This window comes from Pseudochaenichthys georgianus, chromosome 23 (genome assembly GCF_902827115.2).
Source record: "Pseudochaenichthys georgianus chromosome 23, fPseGeo1.2, whole genome shotgun sequence".
In the NCBI taxonomy this organism is placed as follows: Eukaryota; Metazoa; Chordata; class Actinopteri; order Perciformes; family Channichthyidae; genus Pseudochaenichthys; species Pseudochaenichthys georgianus.
The window spans coordinates 17,978,770-18,000,820 of NC_047525.1; the positions used below are offsets into that span (position 1 = coordinate 17,978,770).

The window sequence follows — 22,051 nt, forward strand, 5'->3', positions numbered from 1 at the left end:
TGGCTGGGACAAGTGATTAACTGGCAAAATGGAAACAACACAGCGTTCTTCTGAGACATTTCCAGCAGAGCCACGCAGAAAAGACCAATCACAACGCAGACAGACATCTCCATAGACCAGAATGCAATTCAGCCCCAAGACATGATGCATCTATCTCTGGGCCAAGGAAGCTTTTTGTTTACGCATAGAAGATGTATATGAACAACTTTGCTGAAATACTGTTATCATCCTTGTCCAGGGAAAATAATATTGTATGATTGTTTAAAGGGGCCTTGTTATGCTTTTCCAGTAGTTTGTTATATAGGTTTTATTGCATGTAAATGGTCTGCAAAGGCTAAAATCCGACAGTTTATCCAAGAGGGTTTTTCTCTCCCACAAACTGATGAAATGCGTTGTTGAGACTCCTTTGTTTACTTCCCTAACAGTGACATCACTAAGAAACAATTTTGCTTCTATTGGCTAGCGCTCCAACACACTATACGTGGCTAAGGGGCGGGACATCTCTACGAGGTTGACCAATCACAACAGCGCAGGCAGCTAACCAATCAGAGCAGACTGGGCTCTGGTTTCAGACAGAGGGTGAAAAGAGGTGCTGCAGCACAGGCAGTAGGAGAAAAATAAATAACTTTTTGAACATTAAAGCATGGAAACATGTCAGTCGAGACACAAAATACACATATGAACCTGAAAATGAGCAGAGTAGGTCCTCTGTAACAAAAGACAGGCTTGCCTCCTTCAGTTGAGTAATAATGAAAATACACTTTAGTTAAATCATTTGCCTCTGCAAGGCTGATGTTCCCAGTGTAACCTGGTGCAGCCTCGGCTTGCTATAGCACTAAGGTAAACAATGGACATTCAGGGTACACCGTGTATAAACTGTGAATTTTGCTCGTTATTGACTACAGAGGCAGTACACCTAGGAAAATAGATTCAGAACACTTGGAATAGAGTGCAATGAGTTTAAACAAATCCTATAGTGGCATCCTGGTGAATGTATAGGACCCAACACTTATGTATATACACATACACTGACGAAACCTACTGTACCAAGAGTAAATTAAAGCACCTAACCACCAAAAAGCATCCACAATCACAATACAATTATTCTAACACTGTGAGAATATGCAAACATATGTTTGTCTGTATTCTCTATAAAGAAAATGTGGGAGACAATGTCCCTTCATTTTCGTACATCAACATGTTTATCTTGCTTGAAAGGCTTATTTTAATGCAAGTGGATTAGTCTGAGTTAATCTGTCTTGTTTCACCGTGAACACATTTGTTTGTACAATGTTTATGAAATAAATGAAACTCTAAAAAAGGAGAACCTTCCTATTCGCTTGTTCAATATGACTTTCCAACGTGGACACTTTTTGCAGTGTCCATGGCATCCCGACTCCCCTCAAACACCGAACATAACCACTCGCTGATGAACTGGTGAGATGGAAAAAAGAAGGTGTGTGTGTGTGTGTGTGTGTGTGTGTGTGTGTGTGTGTGTGTGTGTGTGTGTGTGTGTGTGTTGAGGCAAGAAGAGAGAGACTGAGGCGAGGAGGAACATAAGGACAGAATCACTTTAATTCAGTTTTTCTCCTCGACAATGCCACATGCCTTGGGGAGGGAAGGCATGTGTGAAATGGAGGAAAGTGCCCCGTAGCGTGCCATAACACACACACACACAAACGCTGACACACACACCAGTGCATGTTGAAGTCCTGCCCCTGGAGGCCATTTAACAGGTAATTTAAAGAGAAATCCCTCCAGGGAAACGACACAGTAAATGTCCTCTCGTCTGTTCCTTCTCCCTCCATAACTGTTTATTCAGCTACAGGGCTGCAGACTGGCAGACTGGCAGACATTTAGGAGGGAGGAAGGAGTGTGTGTGAGAGGCTGAGAAAGTGATAAGTGTTAAAGTAGGCCGTTTTCCCCCCCTTCTTTCCCCAACCAACCCCCTAAAGTATCCGTTTATTAATGTTCAGTGTTCGTAGGCTACTTTATTTGGGTCTTTGGGGAATGTTGGTGCTACGGAGATGTAGGTGGGAGACGGAGGAATAAAGAGACACAGGGCTACAGGAGAATGGGTGAGAGAGGAGAGGACACAGCCCAGGAGGGATTTGGGAGTCTCAAAGTGAATCGGATGTTAATTTAGTGTGGGCTCTGGTAAGAAGGCCCAGAAAAGAGCCATCTCCCAACTGTACATCGCTCTGTCTCTCAACATCTTTTAAGGGAGCACACCGGTGGTGCTGCATGTTCTAGTCCATTGACTACAGACATGCATTACAATACTTCGGGCGGTATTCCAAAGCATACATTTGTTTCCTTGGTTTCAGTTCATTTAACAAAGGAAATCAGCTTGGAAAAACTCAAAACCTGGCATTTCGGCAGCTTGAGATTGAAACTGAACACAATATAAGTTCAACGAAATGTCTCAAATTGAAAAGAAAAAACACTTTTCTGGAAATTGCCTACTTCATAGTGTGACAGTCTAGTGGTGATGTCACTAAATATTGCCCAATTGTTGAGATCCCACGTTTAACAGAAACCAACCAAAAGATACAGACTCAAGAGTGAGTCAGCAAGTCTATGCTTTTATGATTGTATTATGTTACACAACTTGTGCCTTTGAGGGGAAAAAGTCATTATAGCACAACCATAACGGGTCGCTTCTTAGTACATTTAAAGAAATTGGATAAATGGCTTTGCTTTCATTTTGTTAAGCATCAAATGCAACTCCACCACCAAGGATCTAAGTTTGCAGAAAAACACAAGCCTCTTCAATGCAAGAAATGGCCATAAAATATCTCTCAGCGTCCATATTTGCTTATTGCGTATCTTCAGGATTTAACATCCAGCTATTTAGCGGCTGTTTCTCCTGCCTGAGAATCAGACTGTCCTTGAACAAACCAACAATGGACTGGTTTTCAAAATGGTCCCCGTTTGAATTACATTACCTTGTGATAACGGTGTACAACAAAGACCACTAAATGTTCACTGTGATGGATTAGCTACCTATGTTTCTGCAAGTTGATTTTCATAGCCTCCTTGAAATGAAGTGAAACCAATGTCTGCCTGGAAGGAAGGAAATCAGCCTCAAAACTGAGAGAATGCTCTGGAAAACGGTTGGCAGTAATGTGAACTAAAAACAATTTGTAGTTAATGGGCTAAAACATAGCAACACCACTGGCAGAGTCCTTTGAGAAGTTGGATTAGTTACTCAATCATTCTCTTTCTCCGTCATTCAAACTTCTCTTCCTCTGAAGTGTCTCCTCATCAGACTGAGAACAAAGTAAACTCCACCCACTCAGAGAAGAAAAAGATGGTCAAATTACCTTCATGCCATCTCCGCCATCATTAGACTCATTATCATTAAAGGGAAGCTTTGCACACCGCCACCACTTTTTACCTCTCCTCAGTGCAACAAGCAAGTTAATTAAAGTCGACGAGAGTCCCCTCCATTTCCCGCTCATCAGCGAGGACAAGCCATCAAACGGAGCGCAGGTAGTCCATTTCTATCAAACGAGAGCGTGGAGAAAGAGAGGAAGGAGGAAGACGAGTGGGGAGTGGGGGGGCAGCGAAGAAGAGGGGGAGGCCTCTCTTCATCTCTTTAGTTTTTGATGAGGTTTCTTAATTGGGCCACTATAGAAGGAGAAGTGAATCCTCAATAATTAAAAAATCTAATTAAGGAGTCTTTTGCATCTCCGTCCTTAATTATTCCACGCGGAGCAGTGGGGAGCGATACATTTCTGCCGTTTTCATTTAAAGAAGAAAAGAGGGATTCTCACTTTCTCTCCCCCGCCGCTCCTCGCAAATCCCCCGTCCACAAACAGACTACTTTGTCTCTCTCATCCCTGTGTCGATCTGTCTGTGTGTGAGTCTGTGAACAAGCTGTCCGTCTCCCCTGCCCGTCTTACATCCCTCAGAGACCATCTTTATAACATTTAAACAGATTTAACCCATTAGTCCCAACGCATACAGACGCTTTTCAAAAATTCTCCTCACCTGCTGTTTCTACCTTATACTCAAAGACAAGACAGTACTTAACCAATGAACAGTTCTCTTCTAGTTAGATTTATATCTTGACCCTGCAAAATATCCCCCTAGCATTTGGAAATCAAGTCTATTAGTTTCAAAGTTATTAGAGCTGACCCCTAAAATTCAATTATTCAAAGCATCTGTCAAAGACCCCCAAGCAATACAGTCTCATGTCAAGGATGTACATGTCTGCTGGTGAATGGAAAATACACTACAGTACTACAGTATAGTAAAAGGCTGGTGATATTCTATATTTAAATATGAAAAGACCCAAACCTATGAAACCATTATAATCGTGTTCAAGATCATTCACGATAACTATATTGACGTGATTTGAAAATATATTCCATGGAAAGGATTCCAGTAAGAGATGAGAGCTTCGTCATTCATTTAAAGAGGCCAAATTATGCCTGCATATAATAAGCCACTTTGTTATGTTCTGGTGATAAGTCTGTTACATAAACAGAAACTAACCCAAGTCCAAGTGTTTAATCAAACAGCTTCAATATTTTCTAGGGTATTATTATTATTATTTCATTGTGTGGTGTAAGGCTTCAACCAATAGTGTTTTTATTAAAAAGGTCCCCTAGTATACTCTTTTTGAACAATATATTATAGGTCCCAGATATACACAAAACATGTCTCTAAAGTGTTTGGCTTGAAACACCAAACGGATCATTACTGTAGCATGCCATAAACCCCTCTGTTTCAAACCCGCTGATTCTGTGTCTGTAGCTTTAAATGCAAATGAGCTGCCACGCCCCTCTGAGAGATGACTGTTTAAAAAAAAAAACACAATAGCCACGTTCACACCGCAGTACTTTTCCCACTTTAGTTCCGATATATTTCCGAAATGTCGCGTTGACACCAAAAAGAGCCGGAACAAAAATGAGTTCATCAGAACCTTTTTTACCCCCTTTTCCGTCCCTGCTAGAGATCAGGGACTTTTGTGGGAGAAAAAGGTTCCTATTTCTGATTGGCTGGGCGGATTGCAAACCACGCCCCGTAAAACTCCAATAAAGTTGTGTGAAACTGCCATTTTATTATCCTCGCATTAGCATTAGCATTAGCCCAGCGTACAAACGCAGAGAGACTAACTTATGGCAACACAAAAGAAAACATGGTGGAGATGAGGAGGTGTCGGCGTTCTGGTGATTTACTCGGAAGGCTTCAGTAGAAGCTGCTGGGACTCAGCTTCTACTGAAGCCAGTCCCCAACTCCGGGGACTTCCGTCCGGGGACTTCGGGTGGCAGTATATGCCGTGAAGTTGTTTGCGGCCTGCCAGTAAACCCAAAGCAGAAGAAGTGACGTCAGCGGCTTCATTTGCCTAATCCTTCCCCAGGAACTTATTCCGGCGTGAACGCGATCTGTACTTAGTTCATGAGAAAGAGTTCTCATGAAATAAGTTCTGATGAACCTTTGTGGGAAAAGTACTGCGGTGTGAATGCGCCCAATGGTGCTCTAGGAGGAGATTCAGGTGATAAGGTGGGGGGTGTTATCTTGATTGGTTATTGGCTAATGGTTGCACAACCCAAAAAGACATTGTGACATCACAGTGGCCAAAATCTGATCAGCTCATTTTCAGACAGGTTTTTATATAAATGGATCAGAACAAAAAGAGATATTTCTTCCTGAAACTTTCTTAATCTCAGAGGGGACACATATGTATACATAAAAGACATGAAAAAGTGGATTTTGCATAATAGGTGACCTTTAACACCTCTGCTAACTGATGTTTTTAAAGAAAATACATTGAAAAACTAAAACATGCATACCATAAAACCCGACAGCCCAGGTGTCTTCCTTGACTGTCTTGGTATTCAAAATGTTTGCTGTAAAATGTTCCGTTGATCGACTAATCCATTAAATCAGACATTTTGTTTCTAATTGGCTTCTGATGAAACGCTAGCACAGAGCGACACCTTCGTACTCATGGCTGTGTTTGAGCTGGTGGAGGAGCGATGCATGAATGTGCAGAGCTGCGTGTCCCGTCCATGCAGCTCATTATTAATAATGACTCAGATATAATCTGCAGGGTTGCCAGACTGCTTTCTGCTGCCGAGAATCTTAGTTGTTAAATTATGAGTAGAGAGTAGTTCTGAGATCCTGAGCGTCCAAGATCTGTGATACCAGCTGGTGAAACTTTTAGGCACTTTCTGTGTGAATGTTTAATTTCAGATTTGCAATTCAGTCCAGTTATAGAAATGTTCTAATAAATGAAAGACAGATAATACTTCATAATCAGTGGTTTGAAAGTGATGGAGTATTAATCTTTATTTTACATTTATGGAACTGAACTCAACATGTGGTGAGGCTAGAAAGGAAAGATTCCTACTTCTTTTATACATTGTATTGTAATGTATAAGTACTATAGGGCACTTATGGCTCAGGAAGTTTGACAGTTTGGGCCGCTAGTTCCTCCAGTCCACATGTTGGATAAGATAGTGGATAAGATACTAAACCCTAAACCCCAAACTGCTCCTGAAGGCATCGCCATCAGTGTGTGAATGAATGGGCATTACGCATCCTACACACGGTCCCCGTTGGAAGCTTCAACGGAGACGCTTCCCATTCACTTTGAATGGGGTGACGTCAAACTTTGCCGAACTGCATTGTGGCTCCGTTGCTTCGCTTTGCCTGCGTTGCTCGCGCTGAAAGTTGAGAAAAGTTCAACTTTTCAAGCGTCGACGGAAGCGCCAGCCAATCAAATCATATGCCAGTACAAGAGCTAGACAATCAAACCGCATGCTTTGTGTGTCCAGGGCAGGAGATTAATGTGATTGGTTGTTGGTCGAGTTAACCCCAAGCGCCAGATATGCCCACCGGAAAGCGTCAACGGAACCGTGTGTAGGTTGCGTTAGATGACAATGAGCACCTTGCAGGACGGAGCTATCAGCAGCAGTGCATGAGAATAGGTAAATAGTCTAAATGCACTTTTAGATGTTGGACGACTAGAAAAGGCATTTAACAGATTCATTTTTAGAGCGTGCTGTTTTGTTGTTACTTTACGATTTCTTAGTTATGATAAAGTAGGCTACGTGTGCCAATGGGCGTCTTTTACTCTGCAACCAAATTGATTATTGTTGGATATATTTGATGTTGTTTTGCAAGAACTCAGCAGTGTGTCTTCATCTATTATTATGTCTAACAGCATACTCAAAAAACTAAATCCGACACATTTACACAGTCGTTTTCCATGCAGTGTGATGAACTCGTATCATCTAGTGTTTGAGTGGATTATAGGGCTTTGCCTGGCAAAAGTAAAAAGCTGTGATAGAGCGGCATGACCCACTGTCAGTCAGGACATTTCATTTGCCCCAAGCATGTTCTTTTAATGCAGGATCAACAGGTTAACTGTCAGTCTGTATGAATCATATTGACTCGTCATGGTCATTCTGAACATCATGCCCACATTCCTTTTCTTCCGTTTTATGTTAACGTGTCCGTTTCTCTTCCAGAAAGATTGAAACACACGTGTGTCCTGAGACAGACAGAGGGTGACTGTGCGCTGCGCTCGTGACAAATGACTTGTAAACTCACATTAGTGTCAGGAGGAAGGAGCCGTCCCTTCCCTCCCCCCTGTTGCATGGAGGGACATATTTGGAAAGTTTGGGGAGGATGAAGCAAGCTCGATTTAATTCAGGTTTGATGGCATGGGGTAAGGACGGGGATATGTGATGTATGTGAAAGCGATTCAGGCGCGGGATGGACTTGAAGAGCCCGCTGAGAGGCGTACAGCAGTGACTATACCTCTTAGAGATAGAAAAAGAGAGGATGAAGTCGGAGTGAGGGATGGCGGAGTGATCGGCCGTGAAGACAGATGGATGGAGGAAAAGAGAGGGGAGAAGAGAGAGGAAGTGATTAATTCAGTGTCAGACAAGAGGATGGAGAATGAGAGAAGGCGAGAGGCACAGTTGAAGAAGAACTTGTTTTATGACCTTAATTAATTTATATTTTATGGTACTCATTTGTTTGAAAGTTCTGTTTAATCAAATTGATTTATTTTTTGTAAGGGCGTCACCAGTAATAGTTTCATTGTCAATGTATCTGAAAAAACGACTTTTTACGAAAATAAAACAATGATGATGAACCGACACTCAAAGAAGGCCGGGCAGACCACTTTTTAGAGCAAGTGTGAGGGTGATAATAACATACACACAAACTCATACACTCACACATTCATAGACTTCTGTCATAGTAGGATGCAGGACCCATGAAATGATTTAGGAAGTGACAGACAGGAGTGGAAAATGGTGCGCCTGAAAAAAGAGTTGGAAAGAGGTATAGTTGAAGGGCAGAGGAGACAGGAATGAGCTATAAGAGGGAGGAAAAAGCAGGAGGAGGTATGTAGTGAAGGAGAGAAGGAGAGAACAGGATAAAGGAAGTGATGATTGAAGGATGCAAGATAGAGAGACGAAAGAGGTGGTAAGGAAGGAGGGATTGGGGAGCAGACAGTGCAAAGGGGGGGGGTTGTGGGTTGGGGGGGAACCCAGAGCCTCCAGCTGGAGCCCCTCTGTGCTGCAGGAACACACCCCGAGGCGCGCACACACACAAAAACACACACACACACACACACACACACACACACACACACACACACACACACACACACACACACACACACACACACACACACACACACACACACACACACACACACACACACACACACACACACACACACACACACACACACACACACACACACACACACACACACACACACACACACACACACACACACACACACACACACACACACACACACACACACACACACACACACACACACACACACACACACACACACACACACACACCACACACACACACACACACACACACACACACACACACACACACACACACACACACACACACACACACACACACACACACACACACACACACACACACACAAACATGCACGCCAGCATGCAGTCCAAGGCAAGTGAGAGCACACTTACAAACCCACAGCATATTCAGACAGAAATATTCTTACATAAACACACACTCATGCAGACACACACACACTCGTCACCTCATGTGCCTATTATACAAGCCAGGGCCAGCCGGTGAAGCTGAATAAAATCATCTTCCTAAATCTCCATCCCTCCCTCTGTCTGTCTGTCGGTCGGTCTGTCTCTTCCTCTCCATCCATCACCAACTCTTCACTCTCCCCCTCACCTCCTGCAATTTTACTTTTTACCTCCTTATCATCTTCTTCTTCTTCTTCTTCTTCTTTCCCATCTCCATCTTTCTCTCGACCCACCTCAGGCAGCTCTATGCAGAGGCTTTAGCAATAAGTCAGGGGACCCTGCTATCACAGCAAACCAATTACCCAGCACTGGGGCACACAAACAGACACACGTACTTTCTGGAAGTTGCAGTAGCAAAATAGAAAGCAATGCGAGTTGAAACTAAATGGAGAAGCAACTAAATGATGCATTTTAAAGATTCAAAAATGCAAGGAAAATGATCATGGTCAGATAAACCTGATAGGGGTCTAAACATAACATGACCTTCTGCAATTAAATGTGCATTGTAATAGGAGTTCTGGTTTCACATGGGACACCAACAGCAGTCTCCTGTCTGAGTGTGCTATTTTCATTTAATTCACCACGGACTCTTTCCTCGACGGACTTTGTCACTTTTTATGGTTTTCGTTGTGTGGGATGACGCATCAGGAGAAACCATTGTCTTACTTGACCTCAAAGTGTATCTGTCTGTGTGGCATTTCTGGTACTTGTTTAGTATTTGTTGACCTTTAGAAGGTGTTTGACCCTTGATAGAAGCTGTCCGCACACAGAAAGGAAAAACACCAAGTGTAAACGCAAAAACACTTAATCTCTCACTTAAACCGCACACAAGGACTCCACCTAGAAACTTTGATGTTTCTACCATGCAACCAGAATGTTTGATTGACACATCCTCCCATATGTTTTTTTTAATTGAATTTAAAGATGTCATGATATTCTTCACAAGGACCATTTTTTGTAAAAAATACAATTACAGTATATAAGTGTTTATTTCACATAAGTGGATGACAGTAAAGACTACCTTACAGTGAAACCTTAAGGAAGCACTTTTTTCAGTATCTGAGGGCTACAGCAGGGGTTACTCACCAGGGGGCGCCGTAGATCTTGAAACCCCGCACGGTGACCTCGGAGTCCTGCAGGTAGATGCAGTTGGTGAGCAGCGACTGGACGTTCTCGTAATTCTCCGGCTTCAACTTGGAGGCAGAGGGGAAGTAGTAGAAATCCTGCTTGATCAGGTCGGCCATAAACTCCTGGTCAAAGGTCAACTCGTGGTTTCCGGAGATTACTATTTTGATGTCGTAGGGCAGGGTACCTGGCAGGGGGAGAGAAAGAGAGATTAGGACAAATAGGAAAGGGAACCTGGGGAAGCAGGAGGAAACATTCGATGGACCTATGAGGGGTAACAAAGCGAAAAATAGGGCTATACGAAGATATGAGAAGGAGAAACGAAAGAATATAGAAGACATGACAAGAGGAGAGAGGTGAAAGTGTTTTAGGAAAGAGAGAAAGATGAAGATAGAGGGATGAGAGGGTGAGAAAACACTGAAAAAAGGTTTTGTTGACAGAGGGAAAATTCAAGACCATATGAATCCATCCCATACAGCTTGGCATTCGAACACGACATGGCTCTCACATTGTTTTCCCCTCTATTTCTAGCAAATCTGTACATCTGTTTTAGCTTCCCTCCATCAGTCAAGGTCTCAACCCAGTGCACTGCTGTCTTCTGTTTATGGAAGCATAGCTGAACGCATCCATCAGGGAGTCTTTATCTGAAGGGGGGGGGAGATGAGGACGGAAATCAGCGACAATCATTGTGAAGTTTACCACGCAGAATATTAAACATTTAACGGCTACCGCTGCTGCGTCGGTCCCCCTTTTTCCTCTCATCCTCCTCTAATCAAAAACCTTCACATCGCTCTCCATTTTTTCTCTGTCTCAATGGCTTTAATTGGCTATTCAGGCACAGCAGGAAGCGCAATCGATCTGCGCCCATCAAACCCAGCGGCTGCCGGCCCTTCACAAATCGACATGATGTTTTCAAAGCTCTACTGAGGAACCAGAGCCAACACTGACAACACATCTGGGGGTCTGCTTTGTCAGGTAGAGCGGCTGACGGCGGGTTCAATCACCATGGCTTTTTTTATTACTGCTAGGCCATCGTGGCGCGCAGCTGAGCGTCGGCTTGTGTGTTTGTGAGCAAATGTTGCTTGTGTGTGAGTGAGTTTTCATGCATCTGTGCATGAACGTGTCATGTTAGTGAAAAGGAGTAATTAAACTGAGCTTTAGAAGAGGCTGACAGCCCGGCGACGGCTCTGTCATAACAGCCAATCACAGCCCGGTGACAGAAAGAGAAGGGGGGATGGAGGGAGGAAGGAGAGGACGACAGGAATACTTAGGAAGCCCAAAAAATCCTTGAGAGTGAAGGAGGAATAATAACAAGATGAAAGCAGCTGTCAAAGAGTGCCCATCTCTGCAGTTTGGGCTGGGGCCTCCCCCTCCCCACAGCACAGACCCCCATTTGTTTGGCAGAGGGGCTTGTGTTTAGTTGTCAAGCAGACACCAAAAAAGCCCTGTAAATGAGGGGCTGCTCCGCCACAAAAGGCACATGGGACACACTCACCAGCGTACAATGAAAATATTTTTATGATTGCTGTTCGTCAGACTTTGGAATGTGAAGTACCGTTTGCTCAATCGCCCCAGAATCACATGCAAACCGAGCACCTGTATTCTATCTGGCAGAAATATTGAAGCTCTCCTTACCCAAAATGCATCAATCCCTTCATTGTGTAATGCCTTGTTATCAATGTAAGTCTTCAAATCAGATCATTACCCCTTTCTATTTTCTCACAAATGTTAAATAGTGTGATATGAGAGGAAATATCCAAGTAAGCATTCAACTTTTGGGACTAAATCATTTGGTCGCAGGAACTTTAGATGCACCACACGAGCTGCTGGAACACTCTGAACTGGGGACTCATTTGTAAAACTGTGAGCAGGATTCATATTAAAGTGAATGTGTGCAAAAAAGCTCAAAATGGCAAGCGCCAAAAGCAACCGGATTAATAAAACCCTACACACACACACCTGCCTCCACTCCACAGTGACTCGCTAGAACTACCCTGAGGAATACCAACATCATTTTTTCCGTAGTCAGAAATCTAGGTGCTGTTCCTCCTTATTTTCCATTCACACATTCCTAACAGAATCATCCATCATGCAGAGCGTTGCATCAGTATTTAAATGTTTACAGCAATTAGACATTGCAATTGCTTCACAATTTTTTGCCAAAATGAGCGAGACAATCAGTGGTACCCCTCAACCTTTGATACCATTTGAAAATGGAAGTATGAAATGAATTGAGTTTTGTCATACTTGGTCTGCATAAGGAATTATAATGCGGATATGGAGTCTAGTGATTGTGCTAGAGCCGTCACAGGATTTATTTTTCAGACGTTAGAGGTAGTGAAGCTGTGTCCGCCGCATACAACATGTATTTCTCACTATGAAATAGAGCTATGAAGCTGCATGGGGGGGGGGCAGCACCTGGAGACTTGTTAAACTTGTTGTTTAAGTCTTTGAAGACCGGAGCAGAAGTGAATGAGTGTGAAGTTATTCATATTAAACTGGACAGACCTGAGACTGCATGCATGGGAAAAATGCAAAGCGTGCATTAAAAATATATGAAGTAAGGTCAAGAAGAAGCCTTTAGTCTGACACTGGATATTATCTCAGGGGTGGCACATCTACATCCAGAAGTAAAACTGTATATCTGCAAATAAAAGCAAAGAAATGTAATGGAGGGAATCATCCAAAGGTCAAACAAGCTGAGGAAGTACGTAAGTTGCTATGGGATAAGTGAAAAATAAGTAAGAGGAATGCATAAGTCTTTTGTGGGTCTGCATGTGTGTACGACACTATGGAAAACAGACAGCGAGGCAAGGTGACGTCGCGCTCATACATCTTTTGACAAATGAACAATATCTGTGTCCCCTCAGAAATTCTGCAACGTTAGCGGGTCTTCACCCATGAAGTTTGAACTGTAAAACGGAGAGAAATAAATCACACAGAAATAAACACACACACACACAGACAGAGAGAGAATTACATTTCAATTTCATGGATGATTTTTTGAAAGTTTCCCTTGGTAAATAATCTGCAGAAGGACAGAGTGTGAATACCAACTAGCTGCACTTTACATAGTGGAATCTGACAGAAAACTGTCTGCATCTGTTTATCGTTGGGTTTCAACTGCCGTCAATATGAAAAATAATAACTCATAAGAGAAAGACATTCAACAATGCAGTCTGTTTCTGTGTGTTTACCACAAAGGGAAAAAAATCAATCACAAAAACACAATTTCTACGTCAATTGAGAATGAATGTTGTTGCTTCTGTGACAAAAGACGAAGAAGAAAATGGAAGAGGATGTGGGTGGAAGTGGAAGGAGAGGGGGGGCATCAAAACATTTAAGCCCCCACAACACGCGGGCCGCTCTTTGTCGCCCGCGCCATCTTTTGTCTTTGAATTCAAATGCTTGCTTTTAGGCAACAAATACTTTTACTTTCTGTGTGAGGGAGTCAACAATGGCGCGGGGATGACGGCCACCTCGCGTTCTGTCGCAGCGTGGAAAAACACAAAAGAAGAAGAAACAAATGAAAAAAGTGGAAGTGCAAGGATTTGAGGGAAACATGGGACAGCGCAGTGTGAGAGCAAGGCAGGAGTGGAAACAGCTGGACTTCAGTCTCTGCCCCTTCATCCCTCTCCGGTTCTTTTTCAATCCCCTCCTCGCTCAGTCTTTGCTCTTTTGTCAAGTGTCTGCCCGCCTCCAGTCACACACACAGATCTGCTGTCTGTCAGTCACCACAAAAACCTCCGTCCTCCCACAAGCGCTGTGTGTGTGTGTGTGATTTAACAGTGCCACATCCTGCCATGATCCTGTGTTGGACATATTGCTTGTGTGTCTTGACGTTAATGTGTGTCTATACCAAACACAGGCTACAGTATATGAATGTGTGTGTTTGTGGTGGTGGTGGGGGGGGTGCCACAGGAAGTCTTCCAGAGTTCGGCCACCATTGTTCCGGGGCTGCGATGGGTGGTCTGCTCTTTGAAGAGGAAAATCCCTGCTCTGCCCAAATCTCTGGCATGTACAGGGGGGATTACTGCCCATTGTGTGTGTGTGTGTGTGTGTGTGTGTGTGTGTGTGTGTGTGTGTGTGTGTGTGTGTGTGTGTGTCTGCCCAGCCTGCCAAGAGTAAGTTAATTCCTAAGTGTGTGTGTCTGCATAGATACCAAAAACTAGTAGCCAAAATGTCCTGCCAAATAACTTAATAACAAAGTGTGTGTGTATGTCTAAAATGTAATAAGTGTGTGTGCAGTTGAAAAAAAGAAGGGCCAAATATATCCTGCCAGCACATAATGAATTAAATGAATACCAGTGTGTGTCAGTATGAGTGAATGCATACTGTACAAGACGAGACCTTCTGCTAAAATGAAATCAAAGGAAGTTGGCCTTTTAATTTAGAGCCTGACTATAGTTGAATTAATGGAAAGATTTACTTTTCCGTGCAATTACAGTATACCTGTTTGAATTCATGTGTATACTCCCCACAGCTTATGTGCTTTTTATGTATAGAACGCAGCGAGATTATAGCCTGTGTAGCTCCGGCTGGCATTTATCTGTGTGTGCAGAAACAGAAATGCAATAAATCAAAGGGGAGCTTCAAAAGCAACTGATGTTCAAAGACAGACAACCTAAAGTCTCAGCTCGGATCAGAGTTAATTCCTTTATAGCGCACGCGTGTGCGTGTGTGTGTGTGTGTGTGCGCGTGTGTGTGTTAGTCAGGGAGAGGGATGTAAAAAAAGCAATATGTCACATGACGGAGGTAAAGATGGATGATGGAGGAAGAGAAGCCTTCTGCCTTCTCACCTCAGCTTAAACTTAATACTCACACGTTTCATTTAACTCACCACCCACACGTTGCGTCTCATCACACACACACACACACACACACACACACACACAATCATAGATGCAAAACAAAGACAGCCAGCAATTATGAGACGGCGTACACAAACACCACCTACTTTGCCACGCATCCAAAACACACATTTTATCTGAGTACAGCAGCCCCTCGGAACACTTCACAATGTCCTCACTGAACATAATGCATTACACACACAGTATACATTAAGACACACACACACACACAAAGTGACAAAGACAGATACAGCACATCATCAAGCGGCCTCGTAGGTGGTCTCTCTGTTCTCCGTCTCTTCCCTACACTCCATCTTTGTCTCTTTCATCCTGTCTGCTCCACTTCCACATCAGTGTGACGACGTCGCCTCCAGGATAATGTGGTTGAAGATTAAGCTGCAACTTTCAGAACAAGCGCCTTTTGATTAATTCAATAACTGGCCACTTGCCATCTGTCCCGTGTCTGTTTTTAAACTGGATCTCTACTGACGCCACATTTAGCTGATGTTCAACTGCAACTCTCACACACCGAAATGTACCATTATGCGTTTGTCAAAGATGGTTCTTCCCACCGCAATGCAGATCTGAAATGATCAGTGGATGTGCACTCGAGTGCTCAAGATATAAAGTGTCTTTATATGTTTTTCTCCTTTTCTATGTTTTCTTGCGAGCTCCATGTTACCCGTGAAGGGTGCGGACATTGATTCACATGAAGTGAGAAGCTAAGAGGTTCACCAAAAACACTTTGAGAAACCAAAAACAGAAGTGTTTTCAAACTGCTCACGATGACGATGGAACTTCAAAGATGTGGCTAGCTTTCAATTGCTCACTAATATGGATTGTAATCAAATGTAAGCCTCTGCTCATTGATCAACTCAACTGGAAAGTGTTAATGTAATAATCAAAATGATTAGCTGGATATTTAAAGCATTTATTTTCACTGAGGAGTTTTTAAAATGGTGGATGGTTGTTCAAATGTGCTTACAATTACTGCCCAATGTCTACTGCAATTAGCATGTTGAATATACTGTGTGTTTGATGCATCTGCACACACACTGACTCCACTCTGCTCTTTGTTTCACTCGCTAAAAGCTTGGCCTCTGTTTGTTTGCTGTCTAAAGCAGACGGCAAATGACATGCATCGACGCTGACCCAGAAAACAAATCTGAGATGTGAAAGGAGAAAGGACAATTACGAGAAACCTCTCAATCATTTTATAAGAGATATCCACAAATCCAACAGCTTTTTTATATACACACACACACACACACACACACACACACACACACACACAGTCTTTCAAGTGTGCAAATAGACGACTCGAAAGCAGCGAGGGACAGATGGGAAAACGGTTTGCTTAAATTGACAGTGACTTGAAGTTCTGTTGAGTTTCCCCAATGTTAAAAACCATAAAGGATTGTCAAACCTCCTCGTTATGCTCTCCTCCAGCAGCACTCACTGCTGGGTAAACATAAGGGGGGGGGGGGGGAGAAAAAAAAAGATGGGAAGGAAGGAAAGCAGAGAATGAAAATGGAGAGTGATGAAGTTTAGCGAAGAACGGAAAAAGAAGAGACAAAGAGTTTAGTGGAAAAATAAAAATGCAAGGGTAAGGAAGGAAGGGGGCAAATGAGGAGAGAAGAAGAGTGTGCTAGAAAAAGACAGCAGTCATGAAAGTTTAATGCCCTCACTGTTACTAAGCTAAAGGGAGCAAACTGGGGAAGAGCGAGGTAAAGAGGTGGGGACAGATACCTGACAGAGGACGGAGACATAGGGCCGGCCGACACACACACACAGAAAAAAGGAAAAACACACATTTAAAGCGCCTACAGTGCAATTGCATCATCGTCGTCACTTATCTATTATTCAGTAGTCAAGGGAAGCAGTGTGCAGCAGGCGCTAAATAAAGAGTTGAAGCAAAGAAACTAAAGACCTCGCAGCCCTGAGTCAGAGAAAGAGCAAGAGGCCAGCTGTCATATCTGATACATAATATCAATACCAAAAAGAAAATGTGTGTTAAACAATCTCTCCTCAGTTATTGCACACGTTTTACTTTAAGAAAGCCTGAAACTCTGTTATGCATCTGTGATGATAGGGCGGGACATCCTTAATCGGTTGACCAATCACAAGAGCCGGACAGACTGGGCTCTGGTTTCAAACATAGGGTGAAAAGGGGAGCTGCAGCACAGGCAGTATGAGAAAAATAAAGACCTTTTTGAACATTAAAGCATGGAGACACGTCACAGTCGAGACACTAAATACAAGTATGAACCAAAACAAAGTGCACAATAGAGCCCCTTTAAACAAGTAAGTGCTGATGTTACCTGAACTCACCCCCTGAGTGGAGTTCGTAAAAGAGAGGAAATGCCCTGAATATCCCTTTAATATTTCAAACATTCAGTTGTTTTTTTCAAAAAAAAAAACAGAAACACCAAAAATAGCGGTTGGTTGTTACTTGATCCGTCTCTTCACATTGTGAATCTTCAGTGTTTCTGTGTGATGGCAGTGAAGCCGCTGAACTGAAGTCAGACAAACGGAAGGAAAGAGCGGGAGAACAAAGCCTTTAAAGGAATGGTATGCTCATGACACTCATTTTTTAAAAATTATCATCCGATAAAACAGACCAGTCTCTGCCAGTCTCTCTTTTTTTTTTTTTTTAATCCGATGACATTGTCAGTGATTTTAAACTGATTATATACCGAAATAACATCAACACTGTGGGCGCCGCCATTTCCCGGACGTGACGTAATCCATGCGTTTGGTTTTCGAAGACACGTTGATCTCCATGTTATTTACTGTAGTTTCTCTCTTCAAATATGCCTCACTGTATCGCGAAATATTGCCATAATTCGGATAGGAACAATCCACGGAATGCTCGGTTCCATCTGTTGCCAAAAGGTAAGCGTAAGAAGTACATTCAGAGGCAGTGGCTAGCGAAATGTGGCCGGCCCGAACCGAAAGATTCACAGGCTCATGTATGCAGCGAACATTTCAAATTTCCGGACGACTACTCTGAGAGTATGATAAAACATAACATGGGATTTATGGAACAACCATTACTCAATGGAGATGCAGTACCATCGGTCTTTCTGGTGTCATCACCGACCAGGACACCAGTTCGGCCAGTTGAGAAATCGCCCTCTGCAAGTGTGAAGGGACGGAGGAGCAGAAGTAGTGCTCGGAGTAAGAATAAGGTATGTTATAGCGCATTTCCATTGCAGCGGCTAGCCCCGTTTTAACGTCCAGGCCAGGACAGTTTTTGGTGGCCTTTCCATATAGCGTAGTACCGGCTAGTGTGTATTTCCCGCCAGTTTTTCCGGCCCCATAAAATCGTGATTCTATGGCCAGGGACAACGAAGCTGAGTATGCTAAACTAGAGAGGGAATCGCTAGCAAGGGTGGTACTACATGCATACATATAGTATCTTATATCATCTTCCTGTTATACACACATGCATTTCCAAACATCTGGACTACCTATGTTGCAAATGTATTTTCTTTTCAATTTACACACGGCATCTATTGCACGTCTGTCCGTCCTGGGAGAGGGATCCCTCCTCTGCTGCTCTCCCTGAGGTTTCTCCCATGTTCCCTTTAAACTGTGGGTTTTCTCCGGAAGTTTTCCTTGTACGATGTGAGGGTCTAAGGACAGTGGGTGTCGTATTGTCATACTGATATGTATGGCTGAATTCCCCCATCCAATCTCTTCACATTGGTCAAAACTTGTTCCTCTGCTGACGAGTCCGAACTGAAATACTCCACCATATATCCGTGTGTTGACAAAGTGAACGCATGGATGACGTCACGACCATCACGTGACTACTGAAAATGGCAAACATGGCGGCGGCCAGACGGAATATACAGGTCTTGATAAAAAAGAGCTATAAAATCATTATTTACCAGGGAATATCGCTGATTTCTTCAGGGTATGGTTTAAACATAACGTTTCACTAAATACTGAAGTTTTGATTAATTATCTAATGAGTGGACCATTCCTTTAAGAATGAAGGCTGCTCCTCTCTTGACCTGGCGTTAACTCCGCAGCACAATGAGATCCATATTTAAACAACGTTCACTGCAGTATATATTCTCGCTGCGCTATCACACAGCATGAACACAGACGTCACTCAGGTCGAGAGCGAGGGCAGCACACAAACAAACACTTCCAGTCGGCTCGGCTTACGAAATCCACGTGGGTGTGTGTGTGTGCTCACGGCTGGAGTGTGTGCTGGAAGCCTGATCAAAGAGGCCATTATTGGAGACAATTGGAGTGAAGTGTTGCTGCTCACAAGCTCGAGCCCGTCGCCCTCAATAACACCTCTTTCTTCGCTCCTTTACTCTTTATGAATCTCTGCTCTCACCTGTCCCGCGCGATCAGCCTCCATCTCCCACAATCCCACGCTCACTTTCTGCACAAATGGCAGCTTTTCAACACCGCTAACAGTGCTACTTGTTGGCTATCACTGCTTTTCAGGCTGTGCAATGTGATCACCGGAAAATGTGTTTTTAACACCTTGAAAATACAAAACACAAACAAACGCACGTAAACAAAATGAAAAGATTTAGAAGAAAATAAACACCATTAAAGTTGTTTTTTATGATTTAACGAATGTATTAGCTTCTTTGCAGATTAGATAAATGTCTGCATACAAGTGAACTTTTTCACGACATTAATATATTCATGAATAACATAAGAAGTTTAGTTCAATTTAGTAATAACAGAATTACGTCTTAACAATAATTTTCGATATAACCATATCAAACTGTAGAAATCTCTCGTATATGAGAGAAATCAGAGGATGCGTGTAATATATTGTATTTTCTTCCTATTAAAGGTGGGGTATGTCATTTTGGAGAAACCAGCTCGAGTGCGCTACAATTTGAAAGTACGCAGCCGAAAACAATCTGCCTCTTCCTTCAGACTTCCTCACAGAGCCCCTCCTCCAACACACAAACGTGCACATGACCAATGAGGGCACGAGATAAGTGTGTGCACAGATGGAAGGCTGACAGACAGGTAGGCCAATCATTTTAGCCGGCCGGTGGCTGCGAGGGAGTGCGGTCGCCTTTCAACCAGATTGTGGGTTCGATCCCAGCCCATGCAGTCAACATGTCGATGTATCCTTGGGCAAGATACTTAACCCTGAGTTGCTCCCAATGGCATGGCCAACGGTGTGTGAATGTGTATGAATGTTAGTTCCTAGAGTTAGGTACACTGCTCTGTATGAATGGGTGAACGACATGTAGTATGTAAAGCTCTTTGAGGGGTCTTGAAGACTGGATAAAGCGCTATATAAGTACAGTCCATTTACCATTAAATATATTGGTAAGAACCACATTTTTTTTCACAAAAAGCAAACACAGCCCCACACACACACACACAGCCCACACACACACAGCCAACCACACAGCCACACACAGCCCACACACAGCCACACACACCACACCACACACAGCACACCACACACACACACACACACACACACACACACACACACACACACACACACACACACACACACACACCACACACACACACACACACACACACACACACACACACACACACACACACACACACACACACCACAACACACACACACACACACAACACACACACACACACACACACACACACACACACACCACACACACACACCTTGACAACAGAGGTCAGAAGTTTAGCATCAGTCTCTGGAGCTGTGCGTTTACCTAACCCTCTGGGGAGAACTCGTCCTCCTCTTCCTCCTCTTCCCCCCCTGCCATCCCCATCATGTTCAAACTTCCTTTCTCCCTGCATGAATCCCATCTCCTGCCTCTCCAGTCCTCCCCTCTTTTCTCTCTTCTCCTCTCCTGCAGCGCTCACCGTTCCTGACAAAGCCTTGAGCAGCTGCCAGCGGCCCCGAGAGCCTGACTGACTTCCTGCTAAAAATAAGAGCCGGGGGAAGAATCGCAGAGACCTGCCACCGAGGGCTGAGAGAGAGAAGAGAAGAGGTGGAGGAATGAGTTTGTGGAAGAACTAAAAGAGGAAAACTAAAGGAGATGCACAAAACTAAAAAAGATTAAGATACGCCATGAAAGGGTAGGAAGTTTGGGAGTTACCTGACCAACTTCTCTGTAATGAATACCATCTCCCTGTAAATCTGCTCTGCACACACTAAACAGCGGGAGTTACACTCATCTACAGAATTGGACGGGGTGGGTGTGTGTGTGTGTGTGTGTGTGTGTGTGTGTGTGTGTGTGTGTGTGTGTGTGTGTGTGTTGGTGTGTGTGTGTGTGTGTGTGTGTGTGTGTGTGTGTGTGTGTGTGTGTGACAGAGACGGGGAGCAGGAGGGAATGAAAGAGAGAAAGAATAGGAATAGGCAGATTATAAATATTTATACAGGCAGGCAAGAGAAAGAGGAAGAGCTGGCAGAGTTGCAAGGGAGGAGGAAGTGGAGAGGCAGAGGAGAGGAGGAAGGGATGAAGAGAGAGACTTCAGAGGCAGCAGCAGGCACGTTTGGCTCGGTTTATCTTTTCTTTCCCGTCTCTCCCGTTGCCTCTCTCGCCGCTGGAGTGCGGGCTAGCGGATTTGCATCTCGTGCTCCCTGCAGCTTGGATGTGTGTGTGTGTGAGGAGGGGAAGGACAACAAGTTCTCCCCTTATCTTCCCCCCCCCCCTATGTTCACTTCCCTTTAGAGAAAGAGATGAACACACAAAGGCCCGCCAACATGCTTCCGCCGCTCCTGGAGAGCTTTGTGCCCGTGGTGATGACGTCGATGACAATGGTGATGATAGCGGTGATAGTGTGGCTGCTACGCTAACTCGACAGCTGTAGATCCAGCGATTCAACAGTTTTCCTGCCGCTCGGCTTCGTACGAGGTCACCTCATTCCGGTTTCCAACAGATATCACGTATAGCAATGATAAGACTTACACTTCTCAACTCAGTACAGAGATAAGAAATTTCCAGGGGATGCAGAAAAGTCTGAGCTAGGTAAAGTTCCTCTGCCAGACAAAGGAAACCAGCTCGG

At 43.7% G+C, this 22,051-nt stretch overlaps 1 protein-coding gene across 4 annotated transcripts in view; it reads right to left on the reverse strand.

Annotated features, from left to right (window-relative positions):
* Positions 1 to 22,051, reverse strand: part of mpped1 (metallophosphoesterase domain containing 1) — a 55,408-nt gene that overhangs the window by 25,023 nt on the left and 8,334 nt on the right. For all 4 annotated transcript variants that reach the window (XM_034112321.2, XM_034112322.2, XM_034112324.1 and 1 more), the window contains exon 4: positions 10,155 to 10,380. In XM_034112321.2, the coding sequence (XP_033968212.1) occupies positions 10,155 to 10,380 (226 nt within the window). The remainder of the gene's footprint in view (positions 1 to 10,154; positions 10,381 to 22,051) is intronic.